Consider the following 20,780-nt stretch of genomic DNA (forward strand, 5'->3'; position numbering starts at 1 on the left):
ACACTCTTTCTCTCTCTTTAACTATCCATATCTCGCTTTCTCACATTACCAATAGGAAAAAATTTTTTTTTTATCCAACCATATTAATCATGACCAAATATTTAGGAACAGGTTGTCATTTCATGGAGTCTGTGAAGGACGAAACCACAGGGAAAAAATGGTAAGCAAGTTAGATTAAAAAAAAATAGATTTTCACCAAGTCAAATGAATGTATTAATATGTTTCATGATGCTTGTATCTAAACCAAAGTAGATCGTTTTAAGATTGTTTTACAGATGTAGGATCTTAATTTGATCACCCTGTTTCAGGAGAACTTTCCTGCAATGCAGGACATTAAAACGTGTAGTGTATTTGAGGTTTAAAAAGGCTTCTGAAGTTCGTAATTTAAACTTTTAAATGTCATACTTGATTTCCCCTTACAAATAATGTATCAACAGCTGCAAATGTCCATTAATTATAATCCACATAATATTTCACTTTTTCTGTTGGTGCAAGATTATTTACCTGCTGTAGAAAACTGGCTCAAATATGAGGTCCTAAACCTAGCAGGAAAGTGCATCCTTGTAGCTGTGTGGATACATAGTCTATATGTTTGCCTCGGGGTAAGTTGAGCCAATAGCCACCACAGCCCATACAAATTATGATTGTATTTTGTTGATTACATTTGGTCAGTTTTATATGCATAGTGTTTTTGCGATATGTCATGCATATGAACTCAAGATAGTGCATTTGTATTGTTACAGAGCAGACATCATCATGTCCCATGTATACAAACGTAAAACAAGCAGTGGTCTAGTCCCCCTTGACGTTGTTGAGTGAGGAAGTGAGAGAAGGGAAGAAGTCCTTTGGAGCAGCAGCAAAGATAGAGTAGCAGAGGAACACAAATTCATATCTGATGACATGGAGTCTCACAGATCAGTCTCATGGGCTTAGTAGCCTCAAACCCAGAAAACTTGTCTACGAATTGGCACATCAAAACAACATCCCTGTCCCAGACAACTGGTCAAGAAATGGAAGGGTAAGTGATATTGAACAGAGAGAATCTATATCTGAATGTATGCATACATTTAAGATATACAATATACCACAACCCCATTCCATGAATGAAACTTTGACCTACCAGCACCATCACCCCCAATGTCACAGGACACCATTACTCACTTACCCCAAGGCAGCTCAACTTCCTCTGTCCCTATGCTCAACCTACCCCATACCCACTGTTATGCCAATAAACCAAGCTATGTTTTCAAAACTGTTATGTTTACATACATGATGATTATTTCCAGGGATACACAACATCCTGAAATATATGTACTGTAGATATCTTTGTTAGAAAGAATGCTATATTTCACTTGACGTAGTGATGCTGAATGTAAAAAATGACTCAACATGCCCCATTCTTCTCTATAGTCATTAAGCTGCAGTACCTGATGGGAATAGAGGGTCTTTGGTGGCCATCAGGAAGTCAGGATAACTCAGTAGAGGGTCTTTGGTGGCCCAGTCAGGAGCAACAGGAAGTCAGGATAACTCAGTAGAGGGTCTTTGGTGGCCCAGTCAGGAGCAACAGGAAGTCAGGATAACTCAGTAGAGGGTCTTTGGTGGCCCAGTCAGGACCAACAGGAAGTCAGGATAACTCAGTAGAGGGTCTTTGGTGGCCCAGTCAGGACCAACAGGAAGTCAGGATAACTCAGTAGAGGGTCTTTGGTGGCCCAGTCAGGACCAACAGGAAGTCAGGATAACTCAGTAGAGGGTCTTTGGTGGCCCAGTCAGGACCAACAGGAAGTCAGGATAACTCAGTAGAGGGTCTTTGGTGGCCCAGTCAGGAGCAACAGGAAGTCAGGATAACTCAGTAGAGGGTCTTTGGTGGCCCAGTCAGGACCAACAGGAAGTCAGGATAACTCAGTAGAGGGTCTTTGGTGGCCCAGTCAGGAGCAACAGGAAGTCAGGATAACTCAGTAGAGGGTCTTTGGTGGCCCAGTCAGGAGCAACAGGAAGTCAGGATAACTCAGTAGAGGGTCTTTGGTGGCCCAGTCAGGAGCAACAGGAAGTCAGGATAACTCAGTAGAGGGTCTTTGGTGGCCCAGTCAGGAGCAACAGGAAGTCAGGATGACTCAGTAGAGGGTCTTTGGTGGCCCAGTCAGGAGCAACAGGAAGTCAGGATAACTCAGTAGAGGGTCTTTGGTGGCCCAGTCAGGACCAACAGGAAGTCAGGATGACTCAGTAGACCAGGCCTGGACAACTCCAGTCCTCAGGGGTCTGATTGGTGTCACACTTTTCCTCCAGTCCCAGCTAACACACCTGACTCCAATAGTCAACTCATCTTGATCTTCAGTTGAAAATGCAATCAGTTTAAATCAGGCGTGTTTGCTAGAGATGGGGGAAAAGTGTGACACCAATCAGGCCGCCGAGGACTGGAATTGCCCAGGCCTGCAGTAGAGGGTCTTTGGTGGCCGAGTCAGGACCAACAGGAAGCCGAGATGACTCAGTAGAGGGTCTTTGGTGGCCGAGTCAGGACCAACAGGAAGTCAAGATAACTCAGTAGAGGGTCTTTGGTGGCCTAGTCAGGACCAACAGGAAGTCAGGATAACTCAGTAGAGGGTCTTTGGTGGCCTAGTCAGGACCAACAGGAAGCCGAGATGACTCAGTAGCAGCACCTACGTAGAGAGGTGTGTTTCTCAGATGACTAAACATGTGTGGGCTGGGTAGTAGACACCTGTCCTGTCTCGTCCACCACACCCCCCTCTGTCTTAAAGCAGAATTGTCATCACTTCCTGGTCTGGGTACTAAGGCCTTTGAAGCTTTAGACAGCCTGAGAGAAAACAAAAGGCACAGGGCCTGCTCCTGCACGCACACACACCTCCCATGTGTAACGTGTTGCTTCCGTCTCTCTCCTTCTCTCAACCTGGGCTTCAACCAGGGACTCTGAACACATTGACAAAAGCATTGTTACCTATCTCTCTCCACAAAAGCCATGGGAAAACAAGTGACGTCAATGATTGAAACGCTATTGGTCATACAGCTAACTAGCTAGCCATTTCACACCGGTTACACATGCATGCATGCTGAAGACACACACACACACACACACACACACACACACACACACACACACACACACACACACACACACACACACACACACACACACACACACACACACACACACACACACACACACACACAAGCATGCACACACACACACACATGTGCATGCCTGTGCGTACACACAGACACAGGGATGGAGGGATGCATGACATTCACACATGCACAAAGACAGACAGAATTGACCCATGTGTGACTGAAATACATGTTTTTATTTCTTTTTCACCAGAAAGAGATGTCCATAACATTGAAGGATGATGGGGAAAGAGATGTCCATAACATTGAAGGATGATGGGGAAAGAGATGTCCATAACATGGAAGGAGGGTGGGGAAAGAGATGTCCATAACATGGACGAATGATGGGGAAAGAGATGTCCATAACATGGAAGGATGATGGGGAAAGAGATGTCCATAACATGGACGGATGATGGGGAAAGAGATGTCCATAACATGGAAGGATGATGGGGAAAGAGATGTCCATAACATGGACGGATGATGGGGAAAGAGATGTCCATAACATGGACAGATGATGGGGAAAGAGATGTCTGTAACATGGACGGATGATGGGGAAAGAGATGTCCATAACATGGAAGGAGGGTGGGGAAAGAGATGTCTGTAACATGGACGGATGATGGGGAAAGAGATGTCCATAATATGGACAGATGATGGGGAAAGAGATGTCTGTAACATGGAAGGATGATGGGGAAAGAGATGTCCGTAACATGGAAGGATGATGGGGAAAGAGATGTTTGTAACATGGAAGGATGATGGGGAAAGAGATGTCTGTAACATGGAAGGATGATGGTGAAAGAGATGTCCATAATATGTAAGGAGGGTGGGGAAAGAGATGTCCATAACATTGACGAATGATGGGGAATGAGATGTCTGTAACATGGAAGGAGGATGTGGAAATTATCGTTAATCCTGTGGGGAATTTCCAAACATGCTTCATATTGACTGAAGTTTCCTGTATGTGGTTACTTGTGGCTACACTGTGCGTCTGTGTGTGTTCGTGCCAGATGACAAGTGAAACACTTCCACCACAGTGAGCATCACTAAAGGCTGACGGGTCGGGACCATGTAGAGCAGCACTAATAGAGAGATACAAGTGGTAGTGGATAAGGATCAGCCACCACAGGTCTGTCTGGCAAGAACTAATCAGATGTCTTCAGAACAGGTTTATTGCAGATATCGGGTTCAACACGCCACACTCCTAAAAGTTGTTCAATGGAAAGATACAAGAAAATAATAAGCATAAATAGGGGCTTCCAGACAACGTACGGAGCACAGCCAAATACACACAGCTAGTAGTACACACTGACAGAACAAAGGCCCAGTTACTGGTAAGCATATATACAATTGAAACATGACTGCCATGTAACTAAGGTCTGCGCATGTGCACAAGACCACGACCAACGTGGAATAGCAACTGCACCACAAGCGAAGGCACAGGCTAATTAGGCTACATACATACATCATAAGGCTATACACAGTACATGGTAGCATGAGGCTACATAAAGACTGTAAATGTACATAAACACAGCTCTACGCATGAACAGACAACATAAACAGAATATATTTCCCTTGAAACGGTACATGTGAGCTTCATCACCAAGCCTAATGAGCTAGCGTTAGTGGCTCACATTCTGGCTTAGCTGGCTAGCAGTAACATGACACACATGACAGGAAAATACCTGAAACATATGGTGAATATCAACTTGACCGCCTTAGCAACATCTTGATAACAAACATGGTCATCTCCCATCTATTTCTGATGTCCTTCCAGCTGGATTTCTATTTGCCACATATATTTTAACTGCTGTTTCACAGAGGTTCTGAACCTATATACTTTTTACGGACACGGTATATTTAAAATTAGTTATCTTGTTGTTATTAGTCCCACCCTTCTATCTTTAACACCATCCAGTTTTGATTTCTATTTGCCATATATTTTTTCAACTGTGCTGTGATGTTTCACAAAAGTTCTGAACATTTCTATTCTCATAGTTTCTACAGATTGTAAATTAAAGATAAACATTGTTGCTAAAATAATTATTTAGTCCATTCACTTCTGACCGCGATCTCACTCTGAAGACAGGAGCGAGGTTCAGTGAGGTGCACAGGGAATGGCAGACTGTGATTGGCTGATACAAGTGGGGTCTTGTAGGTACCACTAATGAGAACAAGTACAACTAACTACTAGATTAGGGTTGATGTAACTGCTACATAAGAGCTGGCCTTTTTAACACCAAGTATCACCGTAGTATCACCATAGTATCACCGTAGTATCACTGTATTATCACCATACTATCACCGTAGTATCACCATACTATCACCGTAGTAGTATCACCATACTATCACCGTAGTATCACCATACTATCACCGTAGTATCACCATAGTATCACCATAGTATCACCGTAGTATCACCATACTATCACCGTAGTATCACCATACTATCACCGTAGTATACTATCACCGAAGTATCACCATACTATCACCGTAGTATCACCATACTATCACCGTAGTATCACCATACTATCACCGTAGTATACTATCACCGTAGTATCACCATAGTATCACAATACTATCACCGTAGTATCACCATACTATCACCGTAGTATCACCGTAGTACCACCATAGTATCACCATTGTATACATTAAGACTGTGTCTAAATCTGTTATCTGTTCTTTGTCAGTAAACTCAGCTTTGGTGAACGTGCCTGTTACCATGCCTTTAAATATCCACTCCCTAAGTGGCGGCCTAAGCCTTCAGCATGCAACGATCCAATGCCTGTCACGTGTCCCTGTCACTTCTGTCAACACAAGGCGTTTTATCCTGTCTGATGAGAACCTAGAAATCCCTATTGGCCTGGACTTACCCCTCCACTTTTCACCCCAGCCATCTATAGGCTACCTCCCCATCATATCCTACACACTGTCAGTCCAAAAAACACAAAGTAAAAGGCAGACTTGAGGAAAATGTTTCTTGATAACAAACATGGTCATCTGTCAATTATAAAACAAACATCCCCCTGGGATGGATAGGCCTACAACAAGGTTGCAAACCAACATTATATTAAAGGCCTAATGGTCATGTTTCAGGTTGCAGGAATAGAAGCATGCAGGACTAGATGTTTGTTATGAAAATGTCATGTCACAGCCACACTATCCTCTCAAATGCTGATAGATACAGTAATATAACACTGCAGCCCGCATGGTTTTCAACCATCCGAAGTTCTCTCATGTCACCCCGCTCCTCCACACACTCCACTGGCTTCCAGTCGAAGCTCGCATCCACTACAAGACCATGGTACTTATCTACGGAGCAGCACTAGGAACTGCCACTTCAGGCTATCCTCAAACCCTACACCCTAACCCAAGCTCTCCGTTCTGCCAGCTCAGGTCTCTTGGATCAGAGCATCTGCTAAATGACTAAAATATAATATAATAGTAATATAATGCACTACTAGGCATCTACACTGTAATTAGACTGCAGCCTGCAAGCACCATGATGTAAATGGGTGACTCTAGTTGGGAAGTGAGACACCACTTTTCATAGCTAGACAAGAAAAAAATATCTGTCCTTGCCATAAATTTGGTTTAATTTATTTGGGCTCTGCTACCACCTAGTGCTTGTTAGGCATACTTGTGCAACACCCTCTCCAGGAAGAAGTTACACTGATATAGGATATACTTGTTCTAACTAAAATATGAACAAATAATAAAACACGTTTGATTTTGAATTGCTAAGAATTGTGTCATCTTATTTTCGATTATCAAAGATCTCTGCGATTATTCGATAATTGTCTCCAGGCACAATACAAGGCCACGTGCAAGAGATCTGGAGGTCCTTACTATATCCTGTCGCACTAATGACGACCCCCTGCTTTCAAACAAACACACAAAGGTATTTAAAACGCGATAAAACTGAATTGTTCCATGTAAACATGTGGCGAAATATTGTATTTAAACGATATGTTGTTTTAGATTTCGTTGAGGAGGAATAACGCCACGTGTGTTTGCATGTTAAAGTCGCAGCTGTTAGTTAGCGAGCTACCCAGAGCCTAACGTTAGCTGGCTAGCTATCCAGTTTTCTTTTTGGCCAGCCTGTTACAGTTGAGCTCTAGTGTATTGGCACCCCTGTACCTTTATTTTAAATAATTCAATACGTCTTCAAATATAAGTTGCAATTAAAAAATAAACGTTGTGTTCACACGTGTACTGTGGTAAGTTGCAGGTATTTCTACAAGGTAAAAACAGCCATTAAAATAGTGTTGAAAAGAGAACCGTATATTACGCTTCATTATAACGTTACCACTGTGAACATGGTGAAGGGGAAAGAACTCTCTGAGGATGTAAGGAATTTGATTATAACCAAACATGGACTTAAGCAAGGTTACAAGTCCATCTCCCGAGACCTTGGGATTGCTGTTTCCACAGTTCGTAATGTTATCAGGAAGCATGCTGTCCATGGAATTGTAGTCAACCTCCCAGGACGTGGTCGCAAGAAGAATCTGGTTCCAGCGGTTGAAAAAGCAGATCGTTCTGCATCTATCCAAAAGAAAATGACATCTGTTTGTGATGCCGACAAGGAAAATGGTTCAGAGTCGACGGAGTCTCAGGTATGTGCTTTAGAACGACTGCTAACAGTAGTAGGTTATCTAGCTAGGCTAGCTAACACATTTAAAACAAGTCTTGCAATCTGAAATTGCAAACAAATAGCTAGCTAGATACACACCTTAACTTGTAGGCTAGACAGTGAATAGAGCAAGAATCACAGGAAAATAGAAGCAATGAGAGAAGTCAGAGGAAGATATTTTGGGAAGTCCAAAGCCAGAGAGCTAGAGAGAAACAACAGGGGGACTTTAACATGGAGAGAGAGAGAAACAACAGGGGGACTTTAACAGAGAGAGAGAGAGAAACAACAGGGGGACTTTAACAGAGAGAGAGAGAAACAACAGGGGGACTTTAACAGGGAGAGAGAGAGAAACAACAGGGGGACTTTAACAGGGAGAGAGAGAGAAACAACAGGGGGACTTTAACAGGGAGAGAGAGAGAAACAACAGGGGGACTTTAACAGGGAGAGAGAGAGAAACAACAGGGGGACTTTAACAGGGAGAGAGAGAGAAACAACAGGGGACTTTAACAGAGAGAGAGAGAGAAACAACAGGGGGACTTTAACAGAGAGAGAGAGAAACAACAGGGGGACTTTAACAGAGAGAGAGAGAAACAACAGGGGGACTTTAACAGGGAGAGAGAGAAACAACAGGGGGACTTTAACAGAGAGAGAGAGAAACAACAGGGGGACTTTAACAGAGAGAGAGAGAAACAACAGGGGGACTTTAACAGAGAGAGAGAGAGAGAAACAACAGGGGGACTTTAACAGGGAGAGAGAGAGAAACAACAGGGGGACTTTAACAGGGAGAGAGAGAGAAACAACAGGGGGACTTTAACAGGGAGAGAGAGAGAAACAACAGGGGGACTTTAACAGGGAGAGAGAGAGAAACAACAGGGGGACTTTAACAGAAGAGAGAGAGAAACAACAGGGGGACTTTAACAGGGAGAGAGAGAGAAACAACAGGGGGACTTTAACAGGGAGAGAGAGAGAAACAACAGGGGGACTTTAACAGGAGAGAGAGAGAAACAACAGGGGGACTTTAACAGGGAGAGAGAGAGAAACAACAGGGGGACTTTAACAGAAGAGAGAGAGAAACAACAGGGGGACTTTAACAGGGAGAGAGAGAGAAACAACAGGGGGACTTTAACAGGGAGAGAGAGAGAAACAACAGGGGGACTTTAACAGGGAGAGAGAGAGAAACAACAGGGGGACTTTAACAGGGAGAGAGAGAGAAACAACAGGGGGACTTTAACAGGGAGAGAGAGAGAAACAACAGGGGGACTTTAACAGGGAGAGAGAGAGAAACAACAGGGGGACTTTAACAGGGAGAGAGAGAGAAACAACAGGGGGACTTTAACAGGGAGAGAGAGAGAAACAACAGGGGGACTTTAACAGGGAGAGAGAGAGAAACAACAGGGGGACTTTAACAGGGAGAGAGAGAGAAACAACAGGGGGACTTTAACAGGGAGAGAGAGAGAAACAACAGGGGGACTTTAACAGGGAGAGAGAGAGAAACAACAGGGGGACTTTAACAGGGAGAGAGAGAGAAACAACAGGGGGACTTTAACAGGGAGAGAGAGAGAAACAACAGGGGGACTTTAACAGGGAGAGAGAGAGAAACAACAGGGGGACTTTAACAGGGAGAGAGAGAGAAACAACAGGGGGACTTTAACAGGGAGAGAGAGAGAAACAACAGGGGGACTTTAACAGGGAGAGAGAGAGAAACAACAGGGGGACTTTAACAGGGAGAGAGAGAGAAACAACAGGGGGACTTTAACAGGGAGAGAGAGAGAAACAACAGGGGGACTTTAACAGGAGAGAGAGAGAAACAACAGGGGACTTTAACAGGGAGAGAGAGAGAGAAACAACAGGGGGACTTTAACAGGGAGAGAGAGAGAAACAACAGGGGGACTTTAACAGGGAGAGAGAGAGAAACAACAGGGGGACTTTAACAGGGAGAGAGAGAGAAACAACAGGGGGACTTTAACAGGGAGAGAGAGAGAAACAACAGGGGGACTTTAACAGGGAGAGAGAGAGAAACAACAGGGGGACTTTAACAGGGAGAGAGAGAGAGAAACAACAGGGGGACTTTAACAGGGAGAGAGAGAGAAACAACAGGGGGACTTTAACAGGGAGAGAGAGAGAAACAACAGGGGGACTTTAACAGGGAGAGAGAGAGAGAACAACAGGGGACTTTAACAGGGAGAGAGAGAGAAACAACAGGGGGACTTTAACAGGGAGAGAGAGAGAAACAACAGGGGGACTTTAACAGGAGAGAGAGAGAGAAACAACAGGGGGACTTTAACAGGGAGAGAGAGAGAAACAACAGGGGGACTTTAACAGGGAGAGAGAGAGAAACAACAGGGGGACTTTAACAGGGAGAGAGAGAGAAACAACAGGGGGACTTTAACAGGGAGAGAGAGAGAAACAACAGGGGGACTTTAACAGGGAGAGAGAGAGAAACAACAGGGGGACTTTAACAGGGAGAGAGAGAGAAACAACAGGGGGACTTTAACAGGGAGAGAGAGAGAGAAACAACAGGGGGACTTTAACAGGGAGAGAGAGAGAAACAACAGGGGGACTTTAACAGGGAGAGAGAGAGAGAAACAACAGGGGGACTTTAACAGGGAGAGAGAGAGAGAAACAACAGGGGGACTTTAACAGAGAGAGAGAGAGAAACAACAGGGGGACTTTAACAGGGAGAGAGAGAGAAACAACAGGGGACTTTAACAGAGAGAGAGAGAGAAACAACAGGGGGACTTTAACAGGGAGAGAGAGAGAAACAACAGGGGGACTTTAACAGAGAGAGAGAGAGAAACAACAGGGGGACTTTAACAGGGAGAGAGAGAGAAACAACAGGGGGACTTTAACAGGGAGAGAGAGAGAAACAACAGGGGACTTTAACAGAGAGAGAGAGAAACAACAGGGGGACTTTAACAGAGAGAGAGAGAGAAACAACAGGGGACTTTAACAGGGAGAGAGAGAGAAACAACAGGGGGACTTTAACAGGGAGAGAGAGAGAAACAACAGGGGGACTTTAACAGGGAGAGAGAGAGAGAAACAACAGGGGGACTTTAACAGGGAGAGAGAGAGAAACAACAGGGGGACTTTAACAGGGAGAGAGAGAGAAACAACAGGGGGACTTTAACAGGGAGAGAGAGAGAAACAACAGGGGGACTTTAACAGGGAGAGAGAGAGAAACAACAGGGGACTTTAACAGGGAGAGAGAGAGAAACAACAGGGGGACTTTAACAGGGAGAGAGAGAGAAACAACAGGGGGACTTTAACAGAGAGAGAGAGAGAAACAACAGGGGGACTTTAACAGGGAGAGAGAGAGAAACAACAGGGGACTTTAACAGGGAGAGAGAGAAACAACAGGGGGACTTTAACAGGGAGAGAGAGAGAAACAACAGGGGGACTTTAACAGAGAGAGAGAGAAACAACAGGGGGACTTTAACAGGGAGAGAGAGAGAAACAACAGGGGGACTTTAACAGGGAGAGAGAGAGAAACAACAGGGGGACTTTAACAGGGAGAGAGAGAGAAACAACAGGGGGACTTTAACAGGGAGAGAGAGAGAAACAACAGGGGGACTTTAACAGGGAGAGAGAGAGAAACAACAGGGGGACTTTAACAGGAGAGAGAGAGAAACAACAGGGGGACTTTAACAGAGGAGAGAGAGAAACAACAGGGGGACTTTAACAGGGAGAGAGAGAGAAACAACAGGGGGACTTTAACAGAGAGAGAGAGAAACAACAGGGGGACTTTAACAGGGAGAGAGAGAGAAACAACAGGGGGACTTTAACAGGGAGAGAGAGAGAAACAACAGGGGGACTTTAACAGGGAGAGAGAGAGAAACAACAGGGGGACTTTAACAGGGAGAGAGAGAGAAACAACAGGGGGACTTTAACAGGGAGAGAGAGAGAAACAACAGGGGGACTTTAACAGGGAGAGAGAGAGAAACAACAGGGGGACTTTAACAGGGAGAGAGAGAGAAACAACAGGGGGACTTTAACAGGGAGAGAGAGAGAAACAACAGGGGGACTTTAACAGAGAGAGAGAGAGAGAAACAACAGGGGGACTTTAACAGAGAGAGAGAGAGAAACAACAGGGGGACTTTAACAGGGAGAGAGAGAAACAACAGGGGGACTTTAACAGGGAGAGAGAGAGAAACAACAGGGGGACTTTAACAGGGAGAGAGAGAGAAACAACAGGGGGACTTTAACAGAGAGAGAGAGAAACAACAGGGGGACTTTAACAGGGAGAGAGAGAGAAACAACAGGGGGACTTTAACAGGGAGAGAGAGAGAAACAACAGGGGGACTTTAACAGGGAGAGAGAGAGAAACAACAGGGGGACTTTAACAGAGAGCTAGAGAGAAACAACAGGGGGACTTTAACAGAGAGAGAGAGAGAAACAACAGGGGGACTTTAACAGGGAGAGAGAGAGAAACAACAGGGGGACTTTAACAGGGAGAGAGAGAGAAACAACAGGGGGACTTTAACAGAGAGCTAGAGATAAACAACAGGGGGACTTTAACAGAGAGAGAGAGAAACAACAGGGGACTTTAACAGAGAGAGAGAGAGAGAAACAACAGGGGGACTAACAGAGAGAGAGAGAGAAACAACAGGGGGACTTTAACAGAGAGAGAGAGAGAAACAACAGGGGGACTTTAACAGGGAGAGAGAGAAACAACAGGGGGACTTTAACAGGGAGAGAGAGAGAAACAACAGGGGGACTTTAACAGGGAGAGAGAGAAACAACAGGGGGACTTTAACAGAGAGAGAGAAACAACAGGGGGACTTTAACAGGGAGAGAGAGAGAAACAACAGGGGGACTTTAACAGGGAGAGAGAGAAACAACAGGGGGACTTTAACAGGGAGAGAGAGAAACAACAGGGGGACTTTAACAGGGAGAGAGAGAGAAACAACAGGGGGACTTTAACAGGGAGAGAGAGAAACAACAGGGGGACTTTAACAGAGAGAGAGAGAGAAACAACAGGGGGACTTTAACAGAGCTCTATCTTAATGAATGATACACTATGAGGGGTGAGCTCTCTCTGTTAATGAATTATACACTATGAGGGGTGAGCTCTCTCTGTTAATGAATGATACACTATGAGGGGTGAGATCTCTCTGTTAATGAATGATACACTATGAGGGGTGAGCTCTCTGTTAATGAATGATACACTATGAGGGGTGAGCTCTCTCTGTTAATGAATGATACTCTATGAGGGGTGAGCTCTCTCTGTTAATGAATGATACTCATGAAGGGTGAGCTCTCTCTGCTAATGAATGATACTCTATGAGCGGTGAGCTCTCTCTGTTAATGAATGATACTCTATGAGTGGTGAGCTCTCTCTGTTAATGAATGATACACTATGAGGGGTGAGCTCTCTGTTCATGGTTGACGCACTATTAGAGGTGAGGTCTGTCTGTCTGACTACCTGGGAAACAAACCCACCTTCACAACAACATGTTGTGCCCACAAAGTTGTCATAAGCTCAAACTTCCTACTTTAGGTTTCAGAGGAGGTTTCACTGCTTGATGGACTGTCACTGGCTAGCTAATATATTTAGTGTCCTATTTCAACAGCTTTGAGGGATGGAATGAGGCTGTATTGTGTTAAGCCCACAGACCTTCTAATAGGCCAACATGCTAACTGTCTCCCTCCTGTTCCTCAGCGGCGCAGGCCGTCATCCACACCCACTCCAAGGCTGCCGTCATGGCAACTCTGTTTTATCCTGGCAAGGAGTTCCGCATAACTCACCAGGAGATGATAAAGGGAATCCGCAAGGGCACCTCCAGCACCAACTACAGGTGGGCACATGGCTAGGACACTTCCAGCACCAACTACAGGTGGGCACATGGCTAGGACACTTCCAGCACCAACTACAGGTGGGCACATGGCTAGGACACTTCCAGCACCAACTACAGGTGGGCACATGGCTAGGACACTTCCAGCACCAACTACAGGGGGTCACATGGCTAGGACACCTCCAGCACCAACTACAGGTGGGCACATGGCTAGGACACTTCCAGCACCAACTACAGGGGGGCACATGGCTAGGACACCTCCAGCACCAACTACAGGGGGGCACATGGCTAGGACACCTCCAGCACCAACTACAGGTGGGCACATGGCTAGGACACCTCCAGCACCAACTACAGGTGGGCACATGGCTAGGACACCTGCAGCACCAACTACAGGTGGGCACATGGCTAGGACAACTGCAGCACCAACTACAGGTGGGCACATGGCTAGGACACCTCCAGCACCAACTACAGGTGGGCACATGGCTAGGACACCTCCAGCACCAACTACAGGTGGGCACATGGCTAGGACACTTCCAGCACCAACTACAGGTGGGCACATGGCTAGGACACCTCCAGCACCAACTACAGGTGGGCACATGGCTAGGACACCTCCAGCACCAACTACAGGTGGGCACATGGCTAGGACACCTCCAGCACCAACTACAGGTGGGCACATGGCTAGGACACCTCCAGCGCCAATGACGGCCCGTATAAGTGCTCAATGGGAAAGGGGATTTCCTAGTCAGTTGTCCAACTGAATGCATTCAACTGAAATGTGTTTTCCACATTTAACCCAACCCCTCAAATCAAAATCAAATCAAATGTTATTTGTCACATACACATGGTTAGCAGATGTTAATGCGAGTGTAGCGAAATGCTTGTGCTTCTAGTTCCGACAATGCAGTAATATCCAATGAGTAATCTAACCTAACAATTTCACAACAATTACCTTATACACACAAGTGTGAAGGAATGAATAAGAATATGTACATAAAAATATATATGAATGAGTGATGGTATAGAACGGCATAGGCAAGATGCAGTGGATGGTATAGAGTGCAGTATATACATATGAGATGAGTCATGTAGGGTATGTAAACATTATATGAAGTGGCATTGTTTAAAGTGGCTAGTGATACATTTATTACATCAATTCTTCCATTATTAAAGTGGCTGGAGTTGAGTCTGTATGTTGGCAGCAGCCACTCAATGTTAGTGATGACTGTTTAACAGTGATGGCCTTGACATAGAAGCTGTTTTTCAGTCTCTCGGTCCCTGCTTTGATGCACCTGTACTGACCTCGCCTTCTGGATGATAGCGGGGTGAACAGGCAGTGGCTCGGGTGGTTGTTGTCCTTGATGATCTTTTTGGCCTTCCTGTGACATCGGGTGTTGTAGGTGTCCTGGAGGGCAGGTAGTTTGCCCCCGGTGATGCGTTGTGCAGACCTCACTACCCTCTGGAGAGCCTTACGGTTATGGGCGGAGCAGTTGCCGTACCAGGCGGTGATACAGCCCGACAGGATGCTCTCGATTGTGCATCTGTAAAAGTTTGAGTGTTTTTGGTGACAAGCCGAATTTCTTAAGCCTCCTGAGGTTGAAGAGGCGCTGTTGCTCCTTCTTCACCACGCTGTCTATGTGGTTGGACCATTTCAGTTTGTCTGTGATGTGTACGCCGAGGAACTTAAAACTTTCTACCCTCTCCACTACTGTCCCGTCGATGTGGATAGGGGGGTGCTCCATCTGCTGTTTCCTGAAGTCCACGATCATCTCCTTTGTTTTGTTGAAGTTGAGTGTGAGGTTATTTTCCTGACACCACACTCAGAGGGCCCTCACCTCCTCCCTGTAGGCCGTCTCGTCGTTGTTGGTAATCAAGCCTACCACTGTCGTGTCGTCTGCAAAGTTGATGATTGAGTTGGAGGCGTGAATGGCCACGCAGTCGTGGGTGAACAGGGAGTACAGGAGAGGGCTGACAACGCACCCTTGTGGGGATCAGCGGGGTGGAGATGTTGTTACCTACCCTCACCACCTGGGGGCGGCCCGTCAGGAAGTCCAGGACCCAGTTGCACAGGGCGGGGTCGAGACCCAGGGTCTCGAGCTTGATGACGAGTTTGGAGGGTACTATGGTGTTAAATGCTGAGCTGTAGTCGATGAACAGCATTCTCACATGGGTATTCCTCTTGTCCAGATGGGCTAGGGCAGTGTGATTGCGTCGTCTGTGGACCTATTGGGGCGGTAAGCAAATTGGAGTGGGTCTAGGGTGTCAGGTAGGGTGGAGGTGATATGGTCCTTGACTAGTCTCTCAAAGCACTTCATGATGACGGATGTGAGTGCTACGGGGCGGTAGTCATTTAGCTCAGTTACCTTAGCTTTCTTGGGAACAGGAACAGGGCTGGCCCTCTTGAAGCATGTGGGGACAGCAGACTGGGATAAGGATTGATTGAATATGTCCGTAAACACACCAGCCAGCTGGTCTGCGCATGCTCTGAGGACGCGGCTGGGGATGCTGTCTGGGCCTGCAGCCTTGCGAGGTTTGACACGTTTAAATGTTTTGCTCACGTCGGCTGCAGTGTAGGAGAGCCCGCAGGTTTTTGTAGCGGGCCGTGGCACTGTATTGTCCTCAAAGCGAGCAAAGAAGTTGTTTAGTCTGTCTGGGAGCAAGACATCCTGGTCCGCGACGGGGCTGGTTTTCCTTTTATAGTCCGTGATTGACTGTAGACCCTGCTACATACCTCTCGTGTCTGAGCCGTTGAACTGCGACTCTGCTTTGTCTCTATACTGACGCTTAGCTTGTTTGATTGCCTTGCAGAGGGAATAGCTACAGTGTTTGTATTCGGTCATGTTTCCGGTCACCTTGCCCTGATTAAAAGCAGTGGTTGGCGCTTTCAGTTTTGCGCGAATGCTGCCATCAATCCACAGTTTCTGGTTTGGGAATGTTTTAATAGACGCTGTGGGTACGACATCGCTGATGCACTTGCTAATAAACCCACTCACCGAATCAGCGTATTCATCAATGTTGTTCGCAGCAATGCGGAACATATCCCAGTCCACGTGATCGAAGCAATCTTGAAGCGTGGAATCCGATTGGTCGGACCAGCGTTGAACAGACCTGGGGAGCTTCCTGTTTCAGTTTCTGTCTATAGGCTGGAAGCAACAAAATGGAGTTGTGGTCAAATTTTCTGAAAGGAGGGTGGGGGGGGGCCTTATATGCGTCGCGGAAGTTAGAATAACAATGATCTAGGGTTTTACCAGCCCTGGTTGCGCAATCGATATGCCGATAGAATTTAGGGAGCCTTGTTTTCAGATTAGCCTTGTTAAAATCCCCAGCTACAATAAATGCAGCCTCAGGATATGTGGTTTCCAGTTTACATAGAGTCAAATGAAGTTTGTTCAGGGCCATCGATGTGTCTGCTTGGGGGGGGATATATGCAGCTGTGATTATAATCGAAGAGAATTTTCTAGGTAGATAATGCGGTCGGCATTTGATTGTGAGGAATTCTAAGTCAGGTGAACAGAAGGTTAATCATAAGGCATACACCCCCGCCCTTCTTCTTACCAGAAAGATGCTTGTTTCTGTCGGCGCGATGCGTGAAGAAACCAGCTGGCTGTACCGACTCCGATAGCGTGTCTCGAGTGAGCCATGTTTCCGTGAAACAAACGTTACAGTCTCTGTCTCTCTGGAAGGCTACCCTTGCACAGATTTCGTCTACCTTGTTGTCAAGAGACTGGACATTGGCGAGTAGTATACTCGGGAGCGGTGCGCGATGTGCCCGTCTACGGAGCCTGACCAGAAGACCGCTCCATCTGCCCCTTCTACGGCGCCGTTGTTTTGGGTCGCCAGCTTGGATCCGATCCATTGCCCTGGGTGGTGGGCAAAACAGAGGATCCGCTTCGGGAAAGTCGTATTCCTGGTCGTAATGTTGGTGAGTTGACATTGCTCTTATATCCAATAGTTCCTCCCGACTCTATGTAATAAAACCTAATATTACCTGGGGTAACAATGTAAGAAATAACACATTAAAAAACTAAATACTGCATAGTTTCCTAGGAACGCGAAGCGAGGCGCCCATCTCTGTCGGCGCCGGAAATTCACTCTCTTTGAATCAGATGTGAGGGGGGCTGCTTAATCGACATCCACGTCTTCAGTGCCCGGAGAACACTGGGTTAACTGCCTTGCTCAGGGGCAGAACGACAGATTTTTACCTTGTCAGCTCAGGGATTTGATCCAACAACCTTCTGGTTACTGGCCCAACGCTCTAATCACTAAGCTACCTGCCAATGTACTACAGTGTGAATGTCTGTACTGAAACAGTCCAGCCACGGCAGTTTATGGAAATGAATGTGGAAATCCAGATGTTACCTTGTAACTCCTGTCAATTTTGGCACATTTTCATCCAGGGGAAACTGACACTTGATTTTAGATAGTGTCCCTATGACTGTGCATTCTGCTCACACGTGTGTGTGTGTGTAGATATGATGAAACGCTGGTGGTCCCCATCATTGAGAACACCCCGGAGGAGCGGGACCTGAAGGAGCGCATGGCGCTGGCCATGGAGCAGTACCCAGACTCCTGTGCGGTTCTCGTCCGGCGCCACGGCGTCTACGTGTGGGGGGAGTCCTGGGAGAAAGCCAAGACCATGTGAGTTAATGAATAATTATGAAGTAACACAATGTTTTATATAGGTGATTAACTAATAATTATAAATATTATAAAAGTAATGTTTGTAGAAGTATTACTGTGAATGTGTCATTTAGACTGGATGTATCACTGTTTTAAATGCATCATTGGTGCCTTCTAGAGGTTTGTGTGGTAATGGATTATCCGTGTGTCTTGTTCCAGGTGTGAATGTTATGACTACCTATTTGACATCGCCGTCCAAATGAAGCAGAGTGGAATGGATCCTTCAGCACCACCCATTGAAGAGAACCATTACTACGATGTCCAACAATCCCAATAAATGGAGGCAAACAATCAGGGCCTAAAATTAACACCTGCCAAATGTGGATTTTTCACCTGCCATGTCGCCGGGTGCTCAGGACTCCACAGTGCAAGTATTTCACTCGCATTTGTGAATATAAAAAGTCAAGTTTGATCACATTTATAGTAACATATATGCTGCAGTAGCTGTTTTCAAAGTATTTCTGCCATTTTTGTTTCATAGCTGGTAATATATAGCCTATTCCACCTCGCTCTGCTACACAGCCTGGCTGGGGGCTGTGCACACGTGAAGAGCTGAGTGAAAGATTACATTTTTAGAAGTGCTGTGCACAGGCATAAAAGTTGGTCTAATTTACTTGAAAAGAAAGTCTACTGAAGTGAAACCCTGTCCTTGTGTTTCTTGGCTATTTCCATTGTTTTGGTGACAAGCTAGGTTGTTTTTCTATGTTTGAGTTTCAACTGCTAGGGAAGAGAAGACCACGCTTCTACTAGTCAATCTCTCAGGCAGAAACAATACTCGAGTTGCGCTGCCACGGTAACCTCCCGCCCTTAAAGGTACAGGTGAACATTTTTGTCTCTGATATTTTGGTTAAAAATGAAATGAATCAATATACCAATTTACTTCTTACTAGTAATATACTTATTGTTTTAGAGACATTACAAAGCATGCTCATCTGTCTTTTGTGTTTTGTTGGTGTAATGTTTGTGGAAAAAATATTTTGGCTGGTAAAAAAGTGGCTGGTAGATTTAAAATAAAAATTAAATCTTCCTGCCACAGTGGCTTTTGTACCAAAAAGTAAATTTTGTGTCCTGCAAACAAGCTTTAGAAATGTAAATGTATTTTAATATACTGTATCTACAGTAATAGTGGAATGATGTTACACAATATTTTACCCCAAAAACCCCTTCTTATTTGTCTATAAAAGACAAACTGGCTGTTGTTGTCAAATTGACTGGGCCTGAGCCACACACTAACCCATTGTACTACAGCCACAGGCTTTATTTGACGAGATTTGCTGCCCTCAAAAATATGACGTGTAGCTCCTTTTTTAAATTCTTCGTGGTGTATGTTTAATTAATCTCTTTTTAAAGATTAGGCTTTCCACAATAACAGCAGTTCTATTGGCCTCTCGTATTGACATAGTGCAGTTGTAGAGCAACATGAGGAGCCTTTCATGTTTAAAATGGGTGTCTAAGAAACATTTGAGCTGTTAAAGGTGACTGTGGTCTTACTCTGACCAGACAGTCTGTATCACTACCATCTGAAGTATTACAAGATTAAGTGTCTGAATGCTCAAGAGAGAGAAAATAATGTAATCTGAAAGAATTAGACATATGGGGGGGTTGGTGTGTCATATCGCGCAAACGCCTGTCTGCACTTATAGTATTCAAATTTAGCGAGAGTCAACTAGGGTTATTGTCTTGCATACTGCAAATCAAACAGCCTAACAGATGTGGATTGGTCACAGGCGAACAGACGTTCACATAATAAAGGAAAACGTGAATCATGTCTGATCAATAAAGATGAGGATTCATGTTAAAGTGTGCAACCTTTTTCCCCCCAATTGTATTATGAAATTTAAATGTGTGCTGGGATTGGTTAATACTTGCTCTGAGACAAAGAAAGTTGCTTAGAAGATAGTTGGTGCGGGAGTCTTCCAATTCAGCCCTGTCTCTTCCTGATTTTGTCTTCCTTTCTTTATCCAATGGGTTCTACTACCAGTCATTGTATGGTCGCTGTCCACATTCATGTTGCTGAATTCTCCAATTCCAGGATTTTGATTCTGCCGTGGTCCATGGTGCTGAATCTCAGATCACTGCTGTGTCCTTGTTTGTTTAGATCTACCATTCTATATGTTTTAAGTACTGGTATTTTATTAAGAGCGATTACTGAGGGTTACCAACCTCTGCTTGACTGTTCAGCATAGCAGGTTAAATGTTAGGTTCACCCGAATTAGAAGTGTTGATACCCTCTCCCTGATTTTTTTTATTGGAGAAAATCATATATTTGTCTTAGACAGTGCCTTCAGAAAGTATTCATACCCTAGAAGTAGCAGGCAAGGTGATCCCATCTCACCTCTGCTGTTTTTGTCTAGGGAGACCCTGGCCCAGGCAATTCGACAATCCAAAAATTACACCAATCTCTAAATCCATGGATCATAGCATATCATTATACGCCGACGATATCTTACTTTATCTAGACAGTGTATCCTAATTCCTCTCAAGAGCTTTGAAGATCATAGACAAATTCAGCTCCATCTCCACTAAATAAATCGGACCAAATCTGCCCTACTGCCTCTCTCAACCCTGAT

The 20,780-nt window shown here is 45.2% G+C and overlaps 1 protein-coding gene across 1 annotated transcript; it reads left to right on the forward strand.

Annotated features, from left to right (window-relative positions):
• Nucleotides 1-6,985: 6,985 nt before the first annotated feature.
• On the forward strand, nt 6,986-20,010 carry apip (APAF1 interacting protein; the record flags this gene model as incomplete). The annotated part of the gene is given in 7 exon segments (NM_001140053.1): nt 6,986-7,009; nt 7,543-7,633; nt 12,847-12,864; nt 12,867-12,879; nt 13,401-13,536; nt 18,001-18,168; nt 18,370-20,010. Coding segments are annotated over 5 exon segments (453 nt in total), but the record flags the coding sequence as incomplete, so codon positions are not given.
• Between the last annotated feature and the right edge of the window lie 770 nt (nt 20,011-20,780).

Source organism: Salmo salar, chromosome ssa26, assembly GCF_905237065.1.
Source record: "Salmo salar chromosome ssa26, Ssal_v3.1, whole genome shotgun sequence".
Taxonomy (NCBI): domain Eukaryota; kingdom Metazoa; phylum Chordata; class Actinopteri; order Salmoniformes; family Salmonidae; genus Salmo; species Salmo salar.